The sequence below is a fragment of the Lichenostomus cassidix genome, unplaced genomic scaffold (assembly GCF_008360975.1).
Source record: "Lichenostomus cassidix isolate B80296 unplaced genomic scaffold, HeHo_3.0 HiC_scaffold_40, whole genome shotgun sequence".
Classification (NCBI taxonomy): Eukaryota; Metazoa; Chordata; class Aves; order Passeriformes; family Meliphagidae; genus Lichenostomus; species Lichenostomus cassidix.
In genome coordinates, this window is record NW_028147459.1 from 716,324 (window position 1) to 735,945 (window position 19,622).

General features: G+C 63.0%; 2 protein-coding genes, 1 long non-coding RNA gene and 3 other non-coding genes across 7 annotated transcripts; 4 read left to right on the forward strand and 2 right to left on the reverse strand.

The window, feature by feature from the left end:
* The first annotated feature begins 397 nt into the window (after positions 1–397).
* Positions 398–588, forward strand: LOC146422407 (U2 spliceosomal RNA). Its single transcript, XR_014848186.1, has one exon. It is a non-coding gene; the product is annotated as a U2 spliceosomal RNA (small nuclear RNA).
* A 1,519-nt stretch (positions 589–2,107) lies between these two features.
* Positions 2,108–2,298, reverse strand: LOC146422408 (U2 spliceosomal RNA). Its single transcript, XR_014848201.1, has one exon. It is a non-coding gene; the product is annotated as a U2 spliceosomal RNA (small nuclear RNA).
* Positions 2,299–4,646: 2,348 nt separating this feature from the next.
* On the reverse strand, positions 4,647–4,837 carry LOC146422409 (U2 spliceosomal RNA). Its single transcript, XR_014848188.1, has one exon. It is a non-coding gene; the product is annotated as a U2 spliceosomal RNA (small nuclear RNA).
* Positions 4,838–6,527: 1,690 nt separating this feature from the next.
* OTUB1 (OTU deubiquitinase, ubiquitin aldehyde binding 1) lies at positions 6,528–15,222 on the forward strand. Of its 2 annotated transcripts, none has more exons than XM_085046534.1 (7): positions 6,528–6,660; positions 7,041–7,102; positions 7,636–7,734; positions 9,730–9,848; positions 11,594–11,678; positions 13,143–13,337; positions 13,654–13,797. In XM_085046534.1, the coding sequence occupies exons 1-7, from the start codon at positions 6,600–6,602 to the stop codon at positions 13,792–13,794; spliced, it is 762 nt and encodes a 253-aa protein (XP_084902660.1). In that variant the 5' UTR covers positions 6,528–6,599; the 3' UTR covers positions 13,795–13,797. The 2 variants fall into 2 exon arrangements, with proteins under 2 accessions (XP_084902660.1, XP_084902659.1); XM_085046533.1 differs by lacking the exon at positions 13,654–13,797 and adding an exon at positions 14,913–15,222 and having other exon boundaries at positions 6,529–6,660.
* Positions 11,971–13,071, forward strand: LOC146422411 (uncharacterized). Its single transcript, XR_014848165.1, has 5 exons — positions 11,971–12,026; positions 12,229–12,325; positions 12,392–12,551; positions 12,583–12,762; positions 12,845–13,071. It is a non-coding gene; the product is annotated as an uncharacterized LOC146422411 (long non-coding RNA).
* Positions 15,223–16,041: 819 nt separating the features above from the next.
* On the forward strand, positions 16,042–19,418 carry LOC146422412 (leucine-rich repeat transmembrane protein FLRT1-like). Its single transcript, XM_085046428.1, has 3 exons — positions 16,042–16,110; positions 17,062–17,158; positions 17,444–19,418. Exon 3 carries the CDS (start codon positions 17,459–17,461, stop codon positions 19,274–19,276), a length of 1,818 nt encoding a protein of 605 aa, XP_084902554.1. The 5' UTR covers positions 16,042–16,110; positions 17,062–17,158; positions 17,444–17,458; the 3' UTR covers positions 19,277–19,418.
* Positions 19,419–19,622: the final 204 nt, after the last annotated feature.

The following is a 19,622-nucleotide window of genomic DNA, read 5'->3' on the forward strand; positions in this document are numbered from 1 at the left end:
CCCCTTGCGCTGCAGAAAGGGGAGGGGCTATGGGGGCGGGGCCGGTGACGTCATCGCAAGGGGAGGTCCCCGCTGGGGAATCCTGGTGTCTGGGGTCGCCCCTCCCCCCAGGGATCCCCTCCCCCCTCCGGAGCCTCTTCGATGTCGGGCTGTGCTGTGTGGGCGTGGTTATGCAGATTAACAGGATCCACCGCAAGAAATGCATCATGGGAGCGTTGCTTTGGGGCGATTTTTAGGGTTTTGGGGTTTGGCCTTGCAAGAGGAGAGTGAGAATTTTGGGATAACCCCGGGAAGGAGCTCAGGAAGGGCTGCAGAGGGGCTGGAGGGGCTGCGGCGATGGCCGTGAGTTGTGTGTGAGGCGAGCGGGGTCCGAGCGGGAGAGTTCCGGTGTATCGGTATCGCTTCTCGGCCTTTTGGCTAAGATCAAGTGTAGTATCTGTTCTTATCAGTTTAATATCTGATACGTCCTCGATGAGAGGACTTTATATTAAACGGATTTTTGGTGTCGGGAGTTGGATCCGGAGCTTGCTCCCTCCGCTCCGCGCATCGTCCCGGTATTGCAGTGCCTCCGGGAACGGTGCACCCCCGGCGGGGACCTTTCACTGGTCAAAAATAGATTGAAATACTAAGTTTTATATGCATACTGCATCATTATGATGACATTAACTTCGTCATTGAAGACGCCGCGTTGTTATCACTCCCGAATTTAGTTCCTTCAGCTCAGCGCATCGTCCCGATATCGCAATGCACCCCAACCGGGGATCTTTCAACCCTAAAAAATAGATTAAAACCAGTAATTTTGGCTAAGTGCATCACATATATCGCGACGCCGCCCACGACTGACTGGCGCCTTGTCGCTGTCACCCCCGCAGATGTCGCTGAGGGCGTTGGTAAGATGTCACCTCCCGGTCACTCCAACTCGGGACTAAACCGATGTTTCTCACCGCTTTGCAAAGGAGAAATCCCCAAAGGAGAAATCCCGCCCAGGCATTGCCACAGAAATAAAAGTCCCGAGAAAATTTTACTGGGAAACTGGAAAATAAAGGGATTTGGGGAAATGATTTAGCGCAAGATAAGAACCTCATCACAGCAGAGACTTGGACATTGGACATGGGAAAGTTTAAAGACTTCAGAGGTTAACTTCCGTGGAAAGAGAGGAGGGGGAGGAGAAAGAGGAGGAGGAGGAGGAGAAGAAGAAGAAGATGATGATGATGATGATGATGATGATGTCTGGAGACAGTTTCCCAGTCTCTGACAACCCATGAAGTGTTTCAAGACATCGACCAGGACCGCCTGGTAATTAGGACCTTTTCTTTTGGGCTCTTATCGGGTAATTTACACTGATTTTATCAAGATCTCCCCTTCCCGCTCCACTCCAGCAGCCACAGCAGGAAGGGAATAAGCGGGAAGAACAGCAGAACCCATAAATTAGGCAATCGCTGCACCAATAAATCCCAATTTACACCCAGTGGTGATCCCTCATCCACTCCGGGAAGTACAAAAACCGAGGGAATAAATACCCAGCGGCTTCAGTCCAACGAGGTAACACTGACACATTCGCAGACACAGTGCTACAATTCGCGATACACAGTAATTTTTTGCACTTTCGCTCTATCTTTGACCATCGGAAGATCCCCGGTTGGGGTTGCGCCGTTCCCGGAGGCATTGCGATACCGGGACGATGCGCGGAGCTGAAGGAACCAAATCCAGGAGTGATAACAACGAATTTAATGTCGTGACAACGATGCGACATTTATGAGCTGCGGCTCAGTCCCGGATTGGAGTGACCGGGAGGTGACATCTTACCAACGCCCTCAGCGACATCTGCGGGGGTGACAGCGACAGAGCGCCAGTCAGTCGTGGGCGGCGTCGCGATATATGTGATGCACTTAGCCAAAATTACTGGTTTTAATCTGGTTTTTACCGTTGAAAGATCCCCGGTTGGGTGCACTGAGATACCGGGACGATGCGCGGAGCTGAAAAAACTAAATTCGGGAGTGATAACAACACTGAGTTTTCAGTATCGATATTAATATCTTGATAACGATGCAACATCGAAACCAATTTTATATTTTCGATCTACTTTTGACCAGTGAAAGGTCCCCGTCGGGGGTGCACCGTTCCCGGAGGCACTGCAATACCGGGACGATGCGCGGAGCGGAGGGAGCAAGCTCCGGATCCAACTCCCGACATCAAAAATCCGTTTAATATAAAGTCCTCTCATCGAGGACGTATCAGATATTAAACTGATAAGAACAGATACTACACTTGATCTTAGCCAAAAGGCCGAGAAGCGATAACGATACACAGTAACACTCCCTCTCGGACCCCGCTCGCCTCACACACAACTCACGGCCATCGCCGCGCCGCCCTGCAGCTCTTTCGCAGCCCTTTCGGGACTCTTTCCCGCTGTTATCCCGCATTTTCCGCCCGCGGTCTGCAGCACTGACCCCTAAATCCTCCGAATTTCCCCCAAATATCGCTCCCATGATGCACTTGTGGCTGCATTGTGTCTCTAATCTGCATAACCCCGCCCCTCAGCTCGGCAGCGCGGGAAGCTCGTGAGGCGCTGGGAGCTCCGGGAGAGGCGGAAAGGCTCGGGAGCTGCGGGAGTTTCTCCATGGATTCTGCGGCTCGCAGCGAGGGCTCGGCGCGGCCGGACAGGCGGGCAGAGGCACGGCGAAGGTGCTGCGCTCGGCTTTTGGCCGCTCGGACCTTGCGGTTGGGTTTGCCGAGCCGGGGCTGAGAGGAGCTGCGGGGATTTGTGTGGGGAAAACGGGGAAAAATGAAAAAAGGTCTTTTTTCGGGGACTCAGGAAAGGCTTGAAACCCCATTTCCCCCCCGCGCACCGAGGCCTAAACTCTGAAAATCCCCCAAGGAAGCTCTCAAGATGCCATTCGCGCCGCGAAGGAATCGAGTTTGCCTGACCGACCTTCATTCGCTATGTACCGCCGATCGCTGCGCGCAGTGATCTGATTGACATGACCGGATCTCTTTTCCCAAATTGCCGTTCAAGCGGGATTGTGCTTTAATTTGCATGACCCCGCCCATTTACCCAGAGTACCATTCGTGCTGTGGCTCATCTACTTTGCATAACCCCGCCCATTTCTCCCAGCACACACTTCGGTCTTGCGGTAATGCTAATTTGCATAACCCCGCCTTTTTTCTCCCAGGATGCCGTTCGAGATTATGCTAATAAAATTAGCATAACCCCGCCTCTTCCCCCATGAGGCCCCTCGCGCCTCGGCGTCTCAATTTTGCATAACCACGCCCCCCGCCGCAAACCCCGCCCATAGCCTCCTCATTTGCATTTCCCTCCCGAGGCGCGGCTCGCGCCCGGCCCGCTCTGCCGGGCAGGTTCGGGACAGCGGGGATCGGGGACTCCTCGCCCCTTTTTGGGGCTTTTCGGGGGCGGCAGAGGGACCCTCGGGGCTGCGGTAAGAGCAGGGGAGGGGGGAAATCCCGGGGAGGACACGAGGAACGCCCGAAAATCCCCCGAAATTGTCGCATCGCCCCCAAAATTGCTGTGGAAACCTGGGAGGTTCCGGGAGGCTTCAGGGAATTTTCCGGCTTTGGGGACTCCCGGGAGCTCCTAGGTCACCCCCTAGGTGACCGAAGCGGCTCCGATGACGTTTTGCACCTTTTTTACCTCACAAATAAACAAAATCCGTGTTTTTAAAAAGAATCGAGATCTTTATTTGCAGCGTAGCAACATCCGCGATCGAAGAGCTGCAAAAAAGAGACCCGCGCGGCTCCCCGCCCCGCTCCTCACCTCCCTCACGGATTTATTTGATAAAACTGCCCAAATCCCCTCCCCGATTCATTTAAACAATATTATTATCCTTTGTTTCCCTCATAAAAAGTTTAAACTCACCCGGATAAGCGGCGAAATCACGGCGTTTAACCCAAAAAAGTGCGCGCGGGAGGCGCCGCCATCTCGCGGCACCTGCGAGGGGAGAGGGGAGAGAATCAGCGCCGCCCGAGCCTGGCAGCCGCTCGGGAGGCGGAGAAGCGTTGTTTCAGCAGAAAAGGGTGGGCGATAGTGCGGGACAGCTGCGGCAATTCCCACTGTTTTTGATTTTAATCTGTTTTTTTAACCAAGCCAAGGTCCCCGTTGGGGTGCGCCGTTCCCGGAGGCACTGCAATACCGGAACGATGCGCGGAGCTAACGGATCCAGATGCAGAGCTAATAACAATGTACTGGTGATAAGTCGAAATCAATGTCGTGGTGACAATGCGACATTCATGATCTGATGAAACTTTGGATCTATTTTTGACCAGTGAAAGATCCCGGTTGGGGTACACCGTTCCTGGATGCACTGCAATACCGGGACGATGCGCGGAGCTGAAAGAGCCAAATTGAAGGGTGACAGTGGCACACCTCACAAAATAAAGTTATCTCGTGATACCAATGCCATATTTAGGAATTGCTAAAATTTTCGATCTATTTTTGACAATTGAAAGGTCTCCGCTGGGGGTGCACCTCTCCCGGAGGCACTGCAGTACCGGGAGTATGGTTAGAGTTGAAGAAAACTAAATCGGAAATGATAACGGTGTAGTCTCAGGAAAATACTGTCGTTCTGGTTGAATGACATCGATGAACTCGTAAGTATTCGATTTATTTTTGACCAGTGAAAAATCCCCGCCGGGGGTGCACCGTTCCCGGAGGCACTGCAATGCCGGGACGATGCGCGGAGCGGAGAGAGCAAGCTCCGGATCCAACTCCCGACACCAAAAATCCGTTTAATATAAAGTCCTCTCATCGAGGACGTATCAGATATTAAACTGATAAGAACAGATACTACACTTGATCTTAGCCAAAAGGCCGAGAAGCGATAACGATACACTGGAACACTCCCGCTCGGACCCCGCTCGCCTCACACACAACTCACGGCCATCGCCGCAGCCCCTCCAGCCCCTCTTCAGCCCTTCTTGAGCTCCTTCCCAGAATTATCCCAAAATTCCCACTCTCCTCTTGCAAGGCCAAACCCCAAAACCCTAAAAATCGCCCCAAAACAACGTTCCCGTGATGCATTTCGCGTCATGGATCTTCTTAATCTGCATAACCCCGCCCCTCAGCCCGGCAGCGCGGGAAGGTTCAGACGCGGCTGCGGAAACTTTAGGAAAATCGGGGAAAATTGGCGATTTTAGGAGTCGTGGCTGCTCCGGGAGTGGGCAGTGAGGGTGAGGAGGGTCGGGACACCCCTCAGGTGTGGTCGGTGAGGATGAGGAGGGGTCAGGAGCCCAGCCGGGGGTGTTTTTTGGGGATTACCTGTGCACACCTGCCCGGAGTTCGTGGTGCAGAGCGGCTGAGGAGATCCGGAGTGTCTGAGGGGGTGATGGTGGAGTCTGTGAGGGGCTGGGGGACACCTGGGGATACCTGGGGACACCTGGGACACCTGGGACACCTTGGGGACACCTGAGGACATCTGGGGACACCTGGGGACACCTGGGACACCTAGGGACACCTGGGGACACCTGGGGAACACTTGGGGACACCTGGGGACACCTGGGGACACCTGGGGACACCTGGGGGACACCTGAGAGGCACCTGGGGACACCTGTGGACACCTGGGGGACACCTGGGGGGCACCTGGGGACACCTGGGGGGCACCTGGGGACACCTGGGGGCACCTGGGGAACACCTGAGGACATCTGGGGACACCTGGGGAACACCTGGGGACCACTTGGGGACACCTGGGGACACCTGGGGATACCTGGGAACATCAGGGGACACCTGGGGGACATCTGGGGAACACCTGGGGACACCTGGGGAACACCTGGGGGACACCTGAGGACACCTGGGGAACACTTGGGGACACCTGAGGACACCTGGGGAACATCTGGGGACACCTGGGGACACCTGGGGAACACCTGGGGACACCTGGGGGACACCTGGGGGACACCTGAGGACACCTGGGGACACCTGGGGGACACCTGGGGGACACCGGGGGACACCTGGGGAACACCTTGGGAACACCTGGGGACACCTGGGGAACACCTGGAGACACCTGGGGACACCTAGGGACACCTGGGGAACACCTGGGGACAGCTGGGGACACCTTGGGAACACCTGGGGACACCTGGGGACACCTGGGGGTCACCTGGGGACACCTGGGGACACCTGGGGAACACCTGGGGACACCTGGCCACGGAGCGTGGCTGGAAGGACGTCCTGAGGGAACACCTGAGCAGGTGAGATCCTTCGCCTTCCCAATCCCTCCCCAGCGCCCTCAGCTCCTCCCTGTCCATCCCAGAAAAAAGCGGCCTTTGGAGAGCAAAAGAAATTCAAACAAAGAGAGGAAAAACCTTCACTACTTATGGTTCAACCGAGGCGGAATCCCCTCCACCGGCCATTCCCAGCCGAAAACCACTCCTTCCCGCGTTTTAACCGCCGCGAAATCCCCTTTTTCCCCTCATTTTCGGGTTTAAAACCCACAAAAAAGGCGGGAAGACCTCCGTGAGGGGAGGGGGCGTGGCTTATAGGTGGCCACGCCCACAGTGGGCGTGGCTTGCCGCGGCTCCCGGAAGCGGCGCGGGCGGTGCCCCGGAAGCGGCGGGCGCTGACCCGGAAGCGGCGCGGGGCGGGCAGGGCGGCGATGGCGGCGGAGGAACCTCAGCAGCCGCAGCCGGAGCCGCTCGGCGGCAGCGATGCTGACGGTATTGGCGAGACCCTCCGCGCCCCCAGCCCGGTGGGATCCCCCCCGGGGGTTGAGGCCTCGCTCCTCCCGGCAGCGCCGAACGGCCGCCGGTGCTGCCAACCCGCCGGCGGCCCCGAAACCGCCGCGATCGCTCCCGTATCCCCCCGAATCCCCTCCTGGGGGGGATCCCCGAGCCCCCCGACCCTCCCGGGGGGGGCTGAGGGGTCAATCGGTGTCCCCTTGACCCCCCCGGTGGGATCCCCGACCCTTCCCGGTGTCCCCTGACCCTCCCGGTGTCCCCCCGGTGTCCCCCCGACCCTCCCCGGTGGGACCCCCGAGCCCCTCGGTGGGATCCCCGATCCCTCCCGGTGTCCCCTGACCCCCCCGGTGTCCCCCCAGGTGTCAACTGCCTGGCCTACGACGAGGCGATCATGGCGCAGCAGGACCGGATCCAGCAGGAGGTGGGGAAACCCCAAAAAAAAACCCCAAAAAAAACCCCAGAAAAACCTCAAAAAAGCCACCAAAAAAACCCCAAAACCCCAAAAAAACCCTCCAAAAAAAAACCAAAACCCCCCCAAGAAAACCCCCAAAAAACAGCAAAAGGAACCCCAAAAAAAACCCCAAAAAAACCCCAAAAAATTTTTAAAAAAACCAAAAAAAAAAACCCAAAAAACTCCAAAAAAACCCCCAAAAAAACCCCAAAACCCCAAAAAACCACCAAAATCCCCAAAAAAACCCCCAAAAAAACTCCCAAAGACTGCCGAAGACCCCCAAAAAAAACCCAAAAAACCCCAAACCCCCCAAAAAAACCCAAAAACCAAAAACCCCAAAAGAAAACCCCAAAGACCCCCAAAAAACCCCAAAGCCACCAAAACCCCAAGAAAACCACAAAACTCCCCAAAACCCCAACCCCCCAAAAAAAACCCAAAACCCCTAAAAAAACCCCAAAACCCCCAAAAAACCCCCAAAACCCCAAACGATTGCCGTTGCCCAGATCGCCGTGCAGAACCCGCTGGTCTCGGAGCGCCTGGAGCTCTCGGAGCTCTACAAGGAGTACGCCGAGGATGACCACGTGTACCAGGAGAAGATCAAGGTGTGGGGACTGGGGGGACTGGGAGGGACTGGGAGGGAACTGGGAGAGACTGGGAGGGGACTGGGAGGGACTGGGAGGGACTGGGAGACCAGTAGGGGACTGGGGGTAGCACTGGGAGGTAATGGGAGACACTGGGAAATACTGGGACAATACCAGTACGGGGTTAGGGACAGCACTGGGAAGTACTGGGAGATACTGGGAGGGACTGGGAGGGACTGGGAGGGACTGGGAGACCAGTACAGGACTGGGGGTAGCACTGGGAGATACTGGGAGGCACTGGGAGAGATTGGGAGATACTGGGAGGGACTGGGAGGGACTGTGGGGCACCAGTATGGGACTGGGGACTGCACTGGGAGATACTGGGAGATACTGGGAAGCTCTGGGAGACCAGTAGGGGACTGGGGGTAGCACTGGGAGACACTGGGAGTTACTGGGAGGGACTAGCAGGGACTGGGAGACCAGTATGGGACTGGGGATTGTACTGGGAGACAGTGGGAGATAGTGGGAGGCACTGGGAGATACTGGGAGGCACTGGGAGGCACTGGGAGATACTGGGAGATAGTGGGAGGCACTGGGAGATACTGGGAGGCACTGGGAGATACTGGGACACCAGGATGGGGCTGGCGACATCAGTGGGAGATACTGGAGGATACTGGAAGGGACTGGGAGGCACTGGGAGACCAGTATGGGACTGGGGACTGCACTGGGAGATACTGGGAGGGACTGGAGGATACTGAGAGGCACTGGGACACCAGTACAGGACTGGGGACAGCATCAGGGTGGGACTGGGAGACATTGGGAGGTACTGGGAGATACTGGGAGGGATTGGGGAGTTCTGGGACACCAGTATGGGACTGGGGACTGCACTGGGAGGTAATGGGAGACACTGGGAGATACTGGGACAATACCAGTACGGGGTTGGGGACAGCACTGGGAGATACTGGAGACAGCACCAGTGTGGGACTGGGAGATATAGGGAGGGACTGGGAGGTACTGGGAGATGCTGGAAGGGAATGGGAGATACTGGGAGGCACAGAGAGACCAGTACGGGACTGGAGACTGCACTGGGAGACACTGGGACAGGGCTGGGCTGGGCTGGCTGTCCCTGGGGTGTCCCTGGCTGTCCCCACGTTGTCCCCATGGTGCCCCATGGTGTCCCTTGTGTCCCCACGGTGTCCCCTGTGTCCCTGGCTGTCCCCACGGTGTCCCCTATGTCCCCATGGTGTCCCTGGCGGTCCCCACAATGTCCCCATGGTGTCCCCTATGTCCCCACGGTGTCCCCACGGTGTCCTGGCTGTCCCCACGCTGTCCTCACGGTGCCCCAGTGTCCCTGTGTCCTTGGCTGTCCCCACTGTGTCCCTGGCTATCCCTGGCTGTCCCCCCTGTGTCCCTGCGGTGTCCCCACGGTGTCCCATGGTGTCCCCACGGTGTCCCAGGCTGTCCCCATGGTGTCCCTGGGGTGTCCCCTGTGTCCCCACGGTGTCCCCACAGTGTCCTGGGTGTCCCCACGGTGTCCCCACGATGTCCCCTGTGTCCCTGGCTGTCCCCACGGTGTCCCATGGTGTCCCTGGCTGTCCCAGGCTGTACCCATGGTGTCCCTGGGGTGTCCCCATGGTGTCCTCTGTGTTCCCCCTGTGTCCCCCCTGTGTCCCCACGGTGTCCTCACGATGTCCCCACGATGTCCCCATGGTGTCCCCACAGTGTCCTGGGTGTCCCCACGGTGTCCCCACGGTGTCCCATTGTGTCCCCACAGTGTCCCTGGCTGTCCCCATGGTGTCCCACAGTGTCCCCAGGGTGTCCCCATGGTATCCTTGGCTGTCCCCATGGTGTCCCCATGATATCCCCACCATGTCCCCACGCTGTCCCTGGCTGTCCCCATGATGTCCCCCCTGTATCCCCACCATGTCCCCACGGTGTCCCCACGATGTCCTGGCTATCCCAGGCTGTCCCCACACTGTCCCCACCATGTCCCCACGGTGTCCCCTGTGTCCCCAGGACCTGCTCCAGAAGTACTCGTACATCCGCAAGACTCGCCCCGACGGGAATTGTTTCTATCGCGCTTTCGGCTTCGCCCACCTGGAGGCTCTGCTGGAGGACGGGCAGGAGCTGCAGCGGTGAGGAGCCCCTGAGACCCCCAGGGACACACAGGGACCCCCAGGGACCCCCCAGGGACACACAGAGACCCCCAGGGACACACAGAGACACACAGAGACCCCCAGAGACACACAGGGACCCTCAGGGACCCCCAGAGACCCCCAGAGACCCCCAGGGACCCTCAGGGACCCCCAGAGACCCCCAGGGACCCTCAGGGACACACAGAGACCCCCAGAGACCCCCGGAGATGCCCAGAGACACACAGAGACAGCCAGAGAACCCCTGAAACATCCAGAGACCCCCAGGGACCCCCCAGAGACCCCCCAGAGACACACAGAGACACACAGAGACCCCCAGGGACCCTCAGGGACACACAGAGACCCCCTGAAACATCCAGAGACCCCCAGGGACCCCCTGAAACCTACAGAGACACACAGAGACAGCCAGAGACCCCCAGGGACCCTGGAGACCCCCAGAGATACCCAGAGACACACAGAGACACCCTGAAACCCCCCAGAACCCCAGAGACCCCCAGAGACAGCCAGAGAAACCCCTAAAACCCCCAGAGAACCCTCAGAGAACCCTCAGAGACCACCCCCAAACCCACAGAGACCCCCCTAAAACCTCCAGGGAGCCCCTAAAACCCACAGAGACCCCCAGAAACCCCCTAAAACCTCCGGAGACCCCCCAGACCCACAGAGAACCCAAGAGACCCCCAGAGACACCCTAAAACATCCAGAGACCCCCAGAGACCCCCAGGGACCCCTGAAACCTACAGAGACACACAGAGACAGCCAGAGACCCCCAGGGACCCCAGAGACCCCCCAGACCCACAGAGACACCCTAAAATCTCCAGACACCCAGAGAAACACCCAGAGACCCCCGGCGACCCCCAGAGACCCCCCCCAGTCCCACAGAGACCACCTCTAACCCCCAGAGACCCTCCAGAGCCACAGAGACACCCAGAGAACCTCCCAAAGCCCAAAGAGACCACCCCAGACCCCCAGAGACGCCCTAAAACCCACAGAGACCCCCAGAGTCCCTCTAAAAGCTCCAGAGACCCCCCAGACCCACAGAGACACACAGAGACCCACAGAGACCCCCAGACCCACAGAGACACCCTAAAACCTCCAGAGAGCCCCTAAATCCTACAGAGAACCCCCAGACCCACAGAGACACACAGAGACCTCCTAAAACCTCCAGAGACCCCCTAAAATCCACAGAGACCCCCCCAAAACCTACAAAGACCCCCTCAGCAGTCCCAAAACACCCCCGGAGCCCCCCCAGGAATCCCCAGAGCCCCCCAACATCCCCCTGCTGCCCCTGCCCCACCCTGATACCCCCAGAGCTCCCCATCAGCCCCCTGCTGCCCCCCAAATGCCCCTCGAGACCCCCAAATCCTCCCCGAGACCCCCAACCCCGAACCCCCAAATCCCCCGAGCCCCCCAGAGCCCCCAACATCCCCCTGCTGCCCCCCAAATCCCCCCGAGTCCCCCAGGTTCCCCCAGCCCCCTGCTGCCCCCAGATCCCCCGAGCCCCCAGACCCCCAGGACACCAGGGATGTCCCCAGGACGTCCCCACTGCCATCCTCTGGCTCCCTCTCAGCACCACCAGGACCCCCAAGACCCCTTGGAGTCCTTTCAGAGCCCCCAGCCCAGACCATCCCAGCCCCCCAGACCCCTTTGAGCCCCCCAGCCCCCCCTGAGCCCCCCGGTGTCCCCCTGAGCCCCCCGGTGTCCCCCTGAGCCCCCCGGTGTCCCCCCAGGTTCAAGGAGGTGTCGGCGCGGAGCAAGGAGGAGCTGGTGGCTCAGGGCTTCACCGAGTTCACCATCGAGGACTTCCACAACACGGTGGGGACTTGGGGGGCTTTGGGGGGGTTTGGGGGACTTCAGGGGGTGCTGGGGGATTTCAGGGGTTTTTTTGGGGAGCTTCAGGGGGGTTTTAGGGGGCTCTGGGGGGCTTCAGGGGGGTTTTAGGGGGCTTCAGGGCGGTTTGGGGGGTACTGGGGGGCTTCAGGGGGTGCTGAGGGGCTTCAGGGGGGTTTTGGGGACACAGAGGGACACAGGGCTGCAGCGAGGTGTGTGTGACACAGATGTGCGTGTGACACAGGTGAGAGTGTGTGTGTGTGTGTGTGAGTGTGAGTGTGACAGGTGTGTGACCCAGGGGTGTGACCCAGGTGTGTGACACAGGTGTGACAGGTGTGTGACACTGCTGTCCCTGCAGCTGATGGAGCTGATCGAGCGCGTGGAGCGCCGGGTGTGTGTCTGTGTGTGTGACACAGGTGTGTGTGTGTGTGTGTGTGACACAGGTGTGTGACACAGGTATGTGACACAGGTGTGTGACACAGGTGTGACACAGGTATGTGACACGAGTGTGTAGCTGTGTGATACAGGTCTGTAGCTGTGTGACACAGGTGTGACAGGTGTGTGACACTGCTGTCCCCGCAGCTGATGGAGCTGATCGAGTGCGTGGAGTGCCGGGTGTGTGACACAGGTGTGTAACACAGGTGTGCAAGTATGTAACATGGGTGGGGGTGTGTGTGTGTGTGACACAGGTGTGACAGGTGTGTGACCCAGGTGTGTGACACAGGTGTGTGTGTGACACAGGTGTGTGACACAGGTGTGTGACACAGGTGTGTGACACAGGTGTGACAGGTGTGCCACTCGTGTCCCCTCAGCTGATGGAGCTGATCAAGCGCGTGGAGCGCCGGGTGTGTGACACAGGTGTGTGTGTGTGTGTCTGTGTGTGACACAGGTGTGTGACACAGGTGTGTAGCTGTGTGACACAGGTGTGACAGGTGTATGACAGGTGTGTCACACCCTTGTCCCTCAGCTGATGGAGCTGATCGAGCGCGTGGAGCGCCGGGTGTGTGACACAGGTGTGTGTGTGTGTGACACAGGTGTGTGACACAGGTGTGACAGGTGTATGACAGGTGTGTGACACAGGTGTGACAGGTGTATGACAGGTGTGTCACACAACCGGGTGTGTGACACAGGGTGTGTGGTGTGTGACACAGGTGTGTGACACAGGTGTGACAGGTGTATGACAGGTGTGTGACACAGGTGTGAGTGTCTGTGTGTGTGACACAGGTGTGACAGGTGTGTGACACAGGTGTGACAGGTGTATGACAGGTGTGTGACACAGGTGTGACAGGTGTATGACAGGTGTGTCACACCCTTGTCCCGCAGCTGATGGAGCTGATCGAGCGCGTGGAGCGCCGGGTGTGTCACACAGGGGTGTGTGTGTGTGTGACACAGGTGTGTGACACAGGTGTGACAGGTGTATGACAGGTGTGTCACACCCTTGTCCCTCAGCTGATGGAGCTGATCGAGCGCGTGGAGCGCCGGGTGCCGCTGCCGGAGCTGCTGGCAGCCTTTAACGAACCTGCCACCTCGGATTACCTGGTGGTTTACCTGCGGCTGCTCACCTCGGGCTGCCTGCAGCGCCACCGCCGCTTCTTCGAGCAGTTCCTCGAGGGTGGCCGCAGCATCAAGGAGTTCTGCCAGCAGGTAATGGCCCGGGTGGCACTGCTGTCACCTCACCTGGGACACCTGGGGCACCTGGCAGCAGGTACAGGGTGGGTATGGCCCAGGTGGCACTGCTGTCACCTCACCTGGGACACCTGGCAGCTCTGCCAGCAGGTACATGGCACTCTGGGCTGGCACATGGCAGTTCTGTCACCTCACCTGGGACACCTGCCAGCTCTGCCACCATGCTAGTGACACACAGAGCTGGCACAGAGCTCGCATGTCCCCACCCGGACCTTGCAGGGACCCCACAAGATGTCACCCCTGATGTCACCCCTGTCCACGTGTCCCTGCACAGGAGGTGGAGCCCATGTCCCCGCAGTGCTGTCCCCTGTGTCCCCACAGGACGTGGAGCCCATGTCCCCCTGGCTCTGACCCTGTTTCCCCTGTGTCCCCTCTGTCCCCGCAGGAGGTGGAGCCCATATCCCCCCAGCTCTGACCCCCTGTCCCCTGTCCCCCCAGTGAAGCCCATGTCCCCCTGCCTCTGACCGTGTCCCCTGTCCCCTCAGGAGCTGGAGCCGATGTCCCCCTGCCTCTGACCCCCTGGCACTGATCTGTCCCCACAGAAGGTTGAGCCCGTGTCGCCCCAGCTCTGACCCCCTGTCCCCCCGTGTCCCCTGTCCCCGCAGGAGATGAAGCCCATGTCCCCCCTGTCCCCTGTGTCCCCTCAGAAGGTGGAGCCCATGTCCCCCTGGCACTGACCGTGTCCCCCGTGTCCCCTGTCCCCGCAGAAGGTTGAGCCCATATCCCCCCAGCTCTGACCCCCTGTCACTGACCTGTCCCCGTGTCCCCCTCTGTCCCTGCAGGAGGTAGAGCCCATGTCACCCCTGTCCCCTCAGAGGATGGAGCCCATGTCCCCCTGCCTCTGACCCCCTGTCCCTGTGTCCCCGCAGGAGGTGGAGCCCATGTCCCCCTGTCACTGACCTGTCCCCCACTGTCCCCTCAGAAGGTGGAGCCCATATCCCCCTGTCACTGACCTGTCCCCATGTCCCCTGCTGTCCCCACAGGAGCTGGAGCCCATGTCACCCCTCTGTCCCCGCAGGAGGTGGAGCCCATATCACCCTGGCTCTGACTCTTATATCCCCCCAACTCTGACCCTGTCCCCTCAGGAAGTGGAGCCCATGTCCCCCTGTCACTGACCGTGTCCCCATGTCCCCACAGGAGGTGGAGCCCATATCCCCCTAGCTCTGACCCCCTGTCCCCCGTGTCCCCTATCCCCGCAGGAGGTGGAGCCCATGTCACCCCTGTTTTTTAGAAGGTGGAGCCCATGTCCCCCTGTCACTGACCGTGTCCCCCCTGTCCCCTGTCCCCCGCTGTCCCCTCAGGAAGTGGAGCCCATGTCCCCCTGTCACTGACCTGTCCCCGTGTCCCCCTGTCCCCCGCTGTCCCCTCAGAGGATGGAGCCCATGTCCCCATAGCTCTGACCTGTCCCCGTGTCCCCTGTCCCCGCAGGAGGTGGAGCCCATGTCACCCCTGTCCTGTCAGGAGGTGGAGCCCATGTCCCCATAGCTCTGACCCCCTGTCACTGACCTGTCCCCGTGTCCCCTGTCCCCGCAGGAGGTGGAGCCCATGTGCAAGGAGAGTGACCACATCCACATCATCGCGCTGGCGCGGGCGCTGCACGTCTCCATCCTGGTGGAGTACATGGACCGCGGCGAGGGCGGCGCCACCAACCCGCACGTGTTCCCCGAGGGCTCCCAGCCCCGCGTCTGCCTCCTCTACCGCCCCGGCCACTACGACATCCTCTACAAGTGACCCCCGACCCCAAATCCCCGGCGCCAGGGACCCCCGAGCCCCCCCGGCCCCGCTGCGGCATCGCCCGCCCCTGTTCTGTCGCCCCCCCGCCCCAATAAAGATGTGGCCCCGAGTGTGGAGTGGGTTTGTTTGGGGAGGGGGAGGTTGGGGTGGGAAGGGGGTGTGGAGGGGGTTTGGGACCCCCCTGGGGGCAGCTGGGGGTCTGGGGAGGGGGAGTTGGGGACAGGAAGGGGTGCTGAGACCCCCCTTTGAGAGCAGTGGGGGACAAGGGGTTGGGGACTGGTTTGGGTGGCACTTGGGGGTCTGGGGAGGGGGAGTTTGGGGCAGGGAGGGGGTGGGATGGTTTTGGGACCCCCCTTGGGGGCAGTTGGGGCTGAGGTGAGGGAGAAAGGAGGTTGAGGACCCTCTTGGGGGTCTTTGGGGGCATTTAGGGTGCCCTGGGGGCAGCTGGAGGGCGAAATGGGGCTGGGGGAGGATGTTTGGGGTCTGGGTGGGACCCAGTGAAGGGTCTGGGGGGGCAATTTTGGGGAGGGGGCGTCCCAGTGCTCATCCAGCCCCGGGGGCAGGACCCCTCCTCTCCCCACTCTGAGGGGACACAGAAACCACCCCGACCCTCCGGGACCCCCAAATTGGTCTCTCCCCACCCCAATGGAGCGGGGGGGTCCCCGTGCCATCCCCCCACATCCCCCCTTCCCCAAAACCCGCGGCAGTGCAGCTCCACCGCCCCCTCCCCAAATTCCACCTCCCGCCCCACATTCCCACCCTCCTCCCCTCCCGACCCCCCAAATCCCGCAGCCCCAAATCCCCCCAGCACCGGGGGGGGGTGGGCGGTCCCGGTCCGGTCCTTCCCACCGCCCCCCCCCCCAAATCCCCCCGCACCGGGGGGCGGTCCCGGTCCGGCCCCCCCCCCTCCCCAGGCCCCCCCTCCGCCGCCGCCTTCCCACGCCCGCAGCCGCCGCCGCCGCCGCCGGGCCCGCACGCGCCGGCCGGTAGCCACCCGGTAAGGACCCCCCCGACCCCCCCACGACCCCCTCGGGACCCCCAAACCCAACCCCTCCGCCCTCCTCCTCCCCCCCCTCCCGCCCCGGTACCCGCCGATGCTCCGGCCCGGGGGGAGGGACCGCTCGGCCGGAGCGGGGCCCGTGCCCCCCCCGCGGACCCTCGGAGCGCGCCCCCCGGGGAACCCCAACCCCTTCCGATCGCCCCCCAGCCCCAAATCCGCGGTGTCCCCACCCCCACTGCCCAGGGATGCTCCAGCCGGGGGGAGGGGCCCAGGCGTCCGGGAGAGGAGGGGGACACCCGGGCGCAGCCCTCCCCCACCGCGAGCCCCCCGACCCCCACGACCTCCCCAAATCCCACCGAGCCCCCCGAGACCCCCCCGAGCCCCCCCAGACCCTGCCGGCCCCCGGGGATGCTCCAGCCGGGGGGAGGGACGGTCCGGGCTGGCTGCGGGGGGGAGGGGAGGGTGGCCGGAGCGTCCGGGGGTCTGACCCCCCCTAAACACCCCCCAGCACCCCCGGGACCCCCCAAACCTCCCCCAAACCCCCCCGGGACCCGGGATGCTCCAGGCGGGGGGGGCACAGGCTCAGGGTCCAGGGCAGCGACCCCCCCCATCTCCATGCGACCCCCGCGGGCTCCCCAAAACCCCCCGAGCCCCCCCAGGGCTTGCAGGGGGGGCCAAGGGGGGGTGTCACCTGTGTCCCCTCCCGGGGGTGTCACCTGACCCCTCCCGCGAGCCCCGGGCTGACGCAAGGGGGGACCCTGGGGCACGAGGGTCCCGGGGGGGTCACTAACGAGCTGCTGCTAATGAGGGGCGTTCATTAGCGACGCTGCTAATTGGTCCCCGGGGGGGTGGGGGGAGGGCCGGGACACCTGGGTCCTGGCGGGTGTCACACAGGGGGTTTGGGGGCTGTCAGACCCCCCCCGGCTGACGCCCCCTCCCCACCCAAAGCGGCCCCCCCGGCGGGGCGGGGGGGCCATGGAGCACCGGCGCCGGTAGCCACGGCCTCGCGCGAGGATCCCGACAGGCGAGGACCGAGAGGAGCCAGGTAGGGCTCCACCCCCAGCTCACCTGGAGGGTTTGGGAATTTGGGGTGTCCCCACCCTGGATATGGGGCGGGGGGAGTTCCTGGGGGGCACCTGGGGGGAGTATTGGGGACATGTCCTATAACGGGGGCAAGGGGGGTCTCTGCCCTCGCCACGGGGTCAGGATGGGGGTCCTAAGCCCCCCTTTATAGGGGCTGCTGGGGGGTTCCTGCCTCCTATTTAGGGTCAGGCTGGGGAGGGGCTGCACCCCCACCTCCCCCCCGTCCTGACGCCCCCCTCCCCCACAGGACACCCGCCCACCCATGGCCCCCCCTCCCCCTTCCCTCCCCTTCCCTCCCCTACCCCGGGCACCTCGGGGGGGGCCGCCCGCGCTGCTCACCGCCGTGGCCACCATCACCCTCCTCACCGTCGCCACCACCGCGGCCTGCCCGGCCGTGTGCCGCTGCTCGGGCGGCCGAGTCTACTGCAACGACCGCGGGCTCACGGCCGTGCCCGAGGGGCTGCCGCCCGGCGCCACCACGCTCTTCCTGCAGAACAACCGCATCGGCGACGCGGGGATCCCGGCCCGGCTGGGCCGGCTGCCGGCGCTGCGGGTGCTCTACCTGTACGCCAACGCGCTGGAGCAGCTGCCCGCTCACCTGCCGCCGGCGCTGCGGGAGCTTCACCTGCAGGAGAACAACGTGCGCGGCCTCTGCCGCCGGGCGCTGGCGCGGGCGCCGCTGCTCGAACGCCTGCACCTCGACGACAACTCGGTGTCGGCGGCCGGCATCGAGGAGGACGCGTTCGCCGAGAACCGCCGCCTGCGCCTCCTGTTCCTGTCGCGCAACCACCTGAGCAGCGTCCCCGCGGGGCTGCCGCCGGCGCTGGAGGAGCTGCGGCTCGACGACAACCGGATCCACACCATCCCGCTGCGCGCCTTCGAGGGGCTGCCGGCGCTGCGGCGCCTGGTGCTGGACGGGAACCTGCTGGCCAACCAGCGCATGGCCGACGACACCTTCAGCCGCCTGGGCAACCTCAGCGAGCTCTCGCTGGGCCGAAACGCGCTGGCGGCGCCGCCGGCCAACCTGCCCCGGGCGCGGCTGCGGCGGCTATCGCTGGCCGCCAACGCCATCAGCCACGTGCCGGCCGGAGCGCTGGCCAGGATGAGGGCGCTGGAGCGGCTGGACCTGTCGGACAACAACCTGACCACGCTGCCGCGGGGGCTCTTCGACGACCTGGGCAGCCTGAGCCACCTGGGGCTGCGCAACAACCCGTGGTTCTGCGGCTGCAACCTGGCGTGGCTGCGGGACTGGCTGCGCCGCCGCGCCCCGCCGCGCCTCGAGGTGCGGGGGCTGCTGTGCCAGGCGCCCGCCAGGCTGCGGGGGCTGCCGGTGGGCGAGCTGCGGGCCGAGATGGACGCCTGCGAGACCCCCGCGGCGGGAGGGGGCGGCGCGGCGGGCGGGGGGACATCCCCCGGCGTGGCCGCCGTGTCCCCCGCCGCGTCGAACGGCGCCGTGGCGGTTTCCCCGGGAGCCGCGACCACGCCGGGGCTGTGGGTGCAGGCGGCCCCCGGGGGGGCCCTGCGGGTCCGGTGGCCTCCGGCGCCTCCCGGGGCGTCGCTGAGGCTGAGCTGGCTGCGGCCCGGCGGCGGAGCGGTGACCGAGACGCTGGTGCGGGGCGAGCGCGGCGAGTACGTGGTGCGGGCGCTGCAGCCCCGAGCCCCGTACCGGGTCTGCCTGGCCGCCCTGGAGCCCCCCGCCGCCCCTCCGCTCTGCGCCCAGGCCCGGGCGGGGGCGGGAGACCCCCAGCCCGGTTCCCCCGGAGCTCCGGCCGGGGATGTCCCCCCAGCGCTGCCCCCGGCCGCGGCTCTCGGTGCGGCGGCGGCGGCGGCGGCCGGGGTGGTTCTGGGGGTGCTGGGGGGGTGGTGGAGGAGGAGGAGGAGGATGGGGCTGGGGGGACCAGCCCTGCCGCCCCCCAAAGTCGGCGGGGGGGGGCGGCTGCCGCTGCGGCCCTTGCGGCCCCCCGAGGAGGGTGGGATCCGCACGGTGTTCCCCCCGCCGCCGCCGCCGCCGCTGCCCCCTCCCGCCGTGCGGGGCTACCGGGGGGGGCAGGTGCCCCATGGGGGGGGAGGAGGGTCCTGATTTTGGGGGGGGGCGACATCTTCCTGGGAGACCCCTCCTCCTTGGGGACCCCCGGGGCTGTGGCGCCGTGCCCCGGCTCTGAGGACATTTCGGGGGACCCTTTTAGGGGCGTTTTGGCTTTTTTTAAGGCGTTTTTTCGGCACCGCGGCTTTTTTGGGGGGACGGACGGCAGATTTGGTGCAGGAATGGGATTGGGGGGGGTGGATGGATCCCGACAGCCGCGACCCCCCCTCGGGACCTCCGGGAGGACCCCAGGCCCCGGCAGAGCCTGGGAGGGTGGGCGTGGGGAGGACCCGGGGGTCGGGGTGGTTCCCCCCTTCCCCCCCCCACGCGCCTTCGGGGTGGG

What these genes read in the sequence shown, in the direction of transcription:
- OTUB1 (XM_085046533.1), top strand. Translation starts at nt 6,600, where the DNA reads ATGGCGGCGGAGGAACCTCAGCAGCCGCAGCCGGAGCCGCTCGGCGGC. An exon ending in CGGCGGCAGCGATGCTGACG is followed by an intron (nt 6,661 to 7,040) that starts GTATTGGCGAGA and finishes GTGTCCCCCCAG; the next exon opens with GTGTCAACTGCCTGGCCTAC. An exon ending in TGTACCAGGAGAAGATCAAG is followed by an intron (nt 7,735 to 9,729) that starts GTGTGGGGACTG and finishes CTGTGTCCCCAG; the next exon opens with GACCTGCTCCAGAAGTACTC.
- LOC146422412 (XM_085046428.1), top strand. Translation starts at nt 17,459, where the DNA reads ATGGCCCCCCCTCCCCCTTCCCTCCCCTTCCCTCCCCTACCCCGGGCA.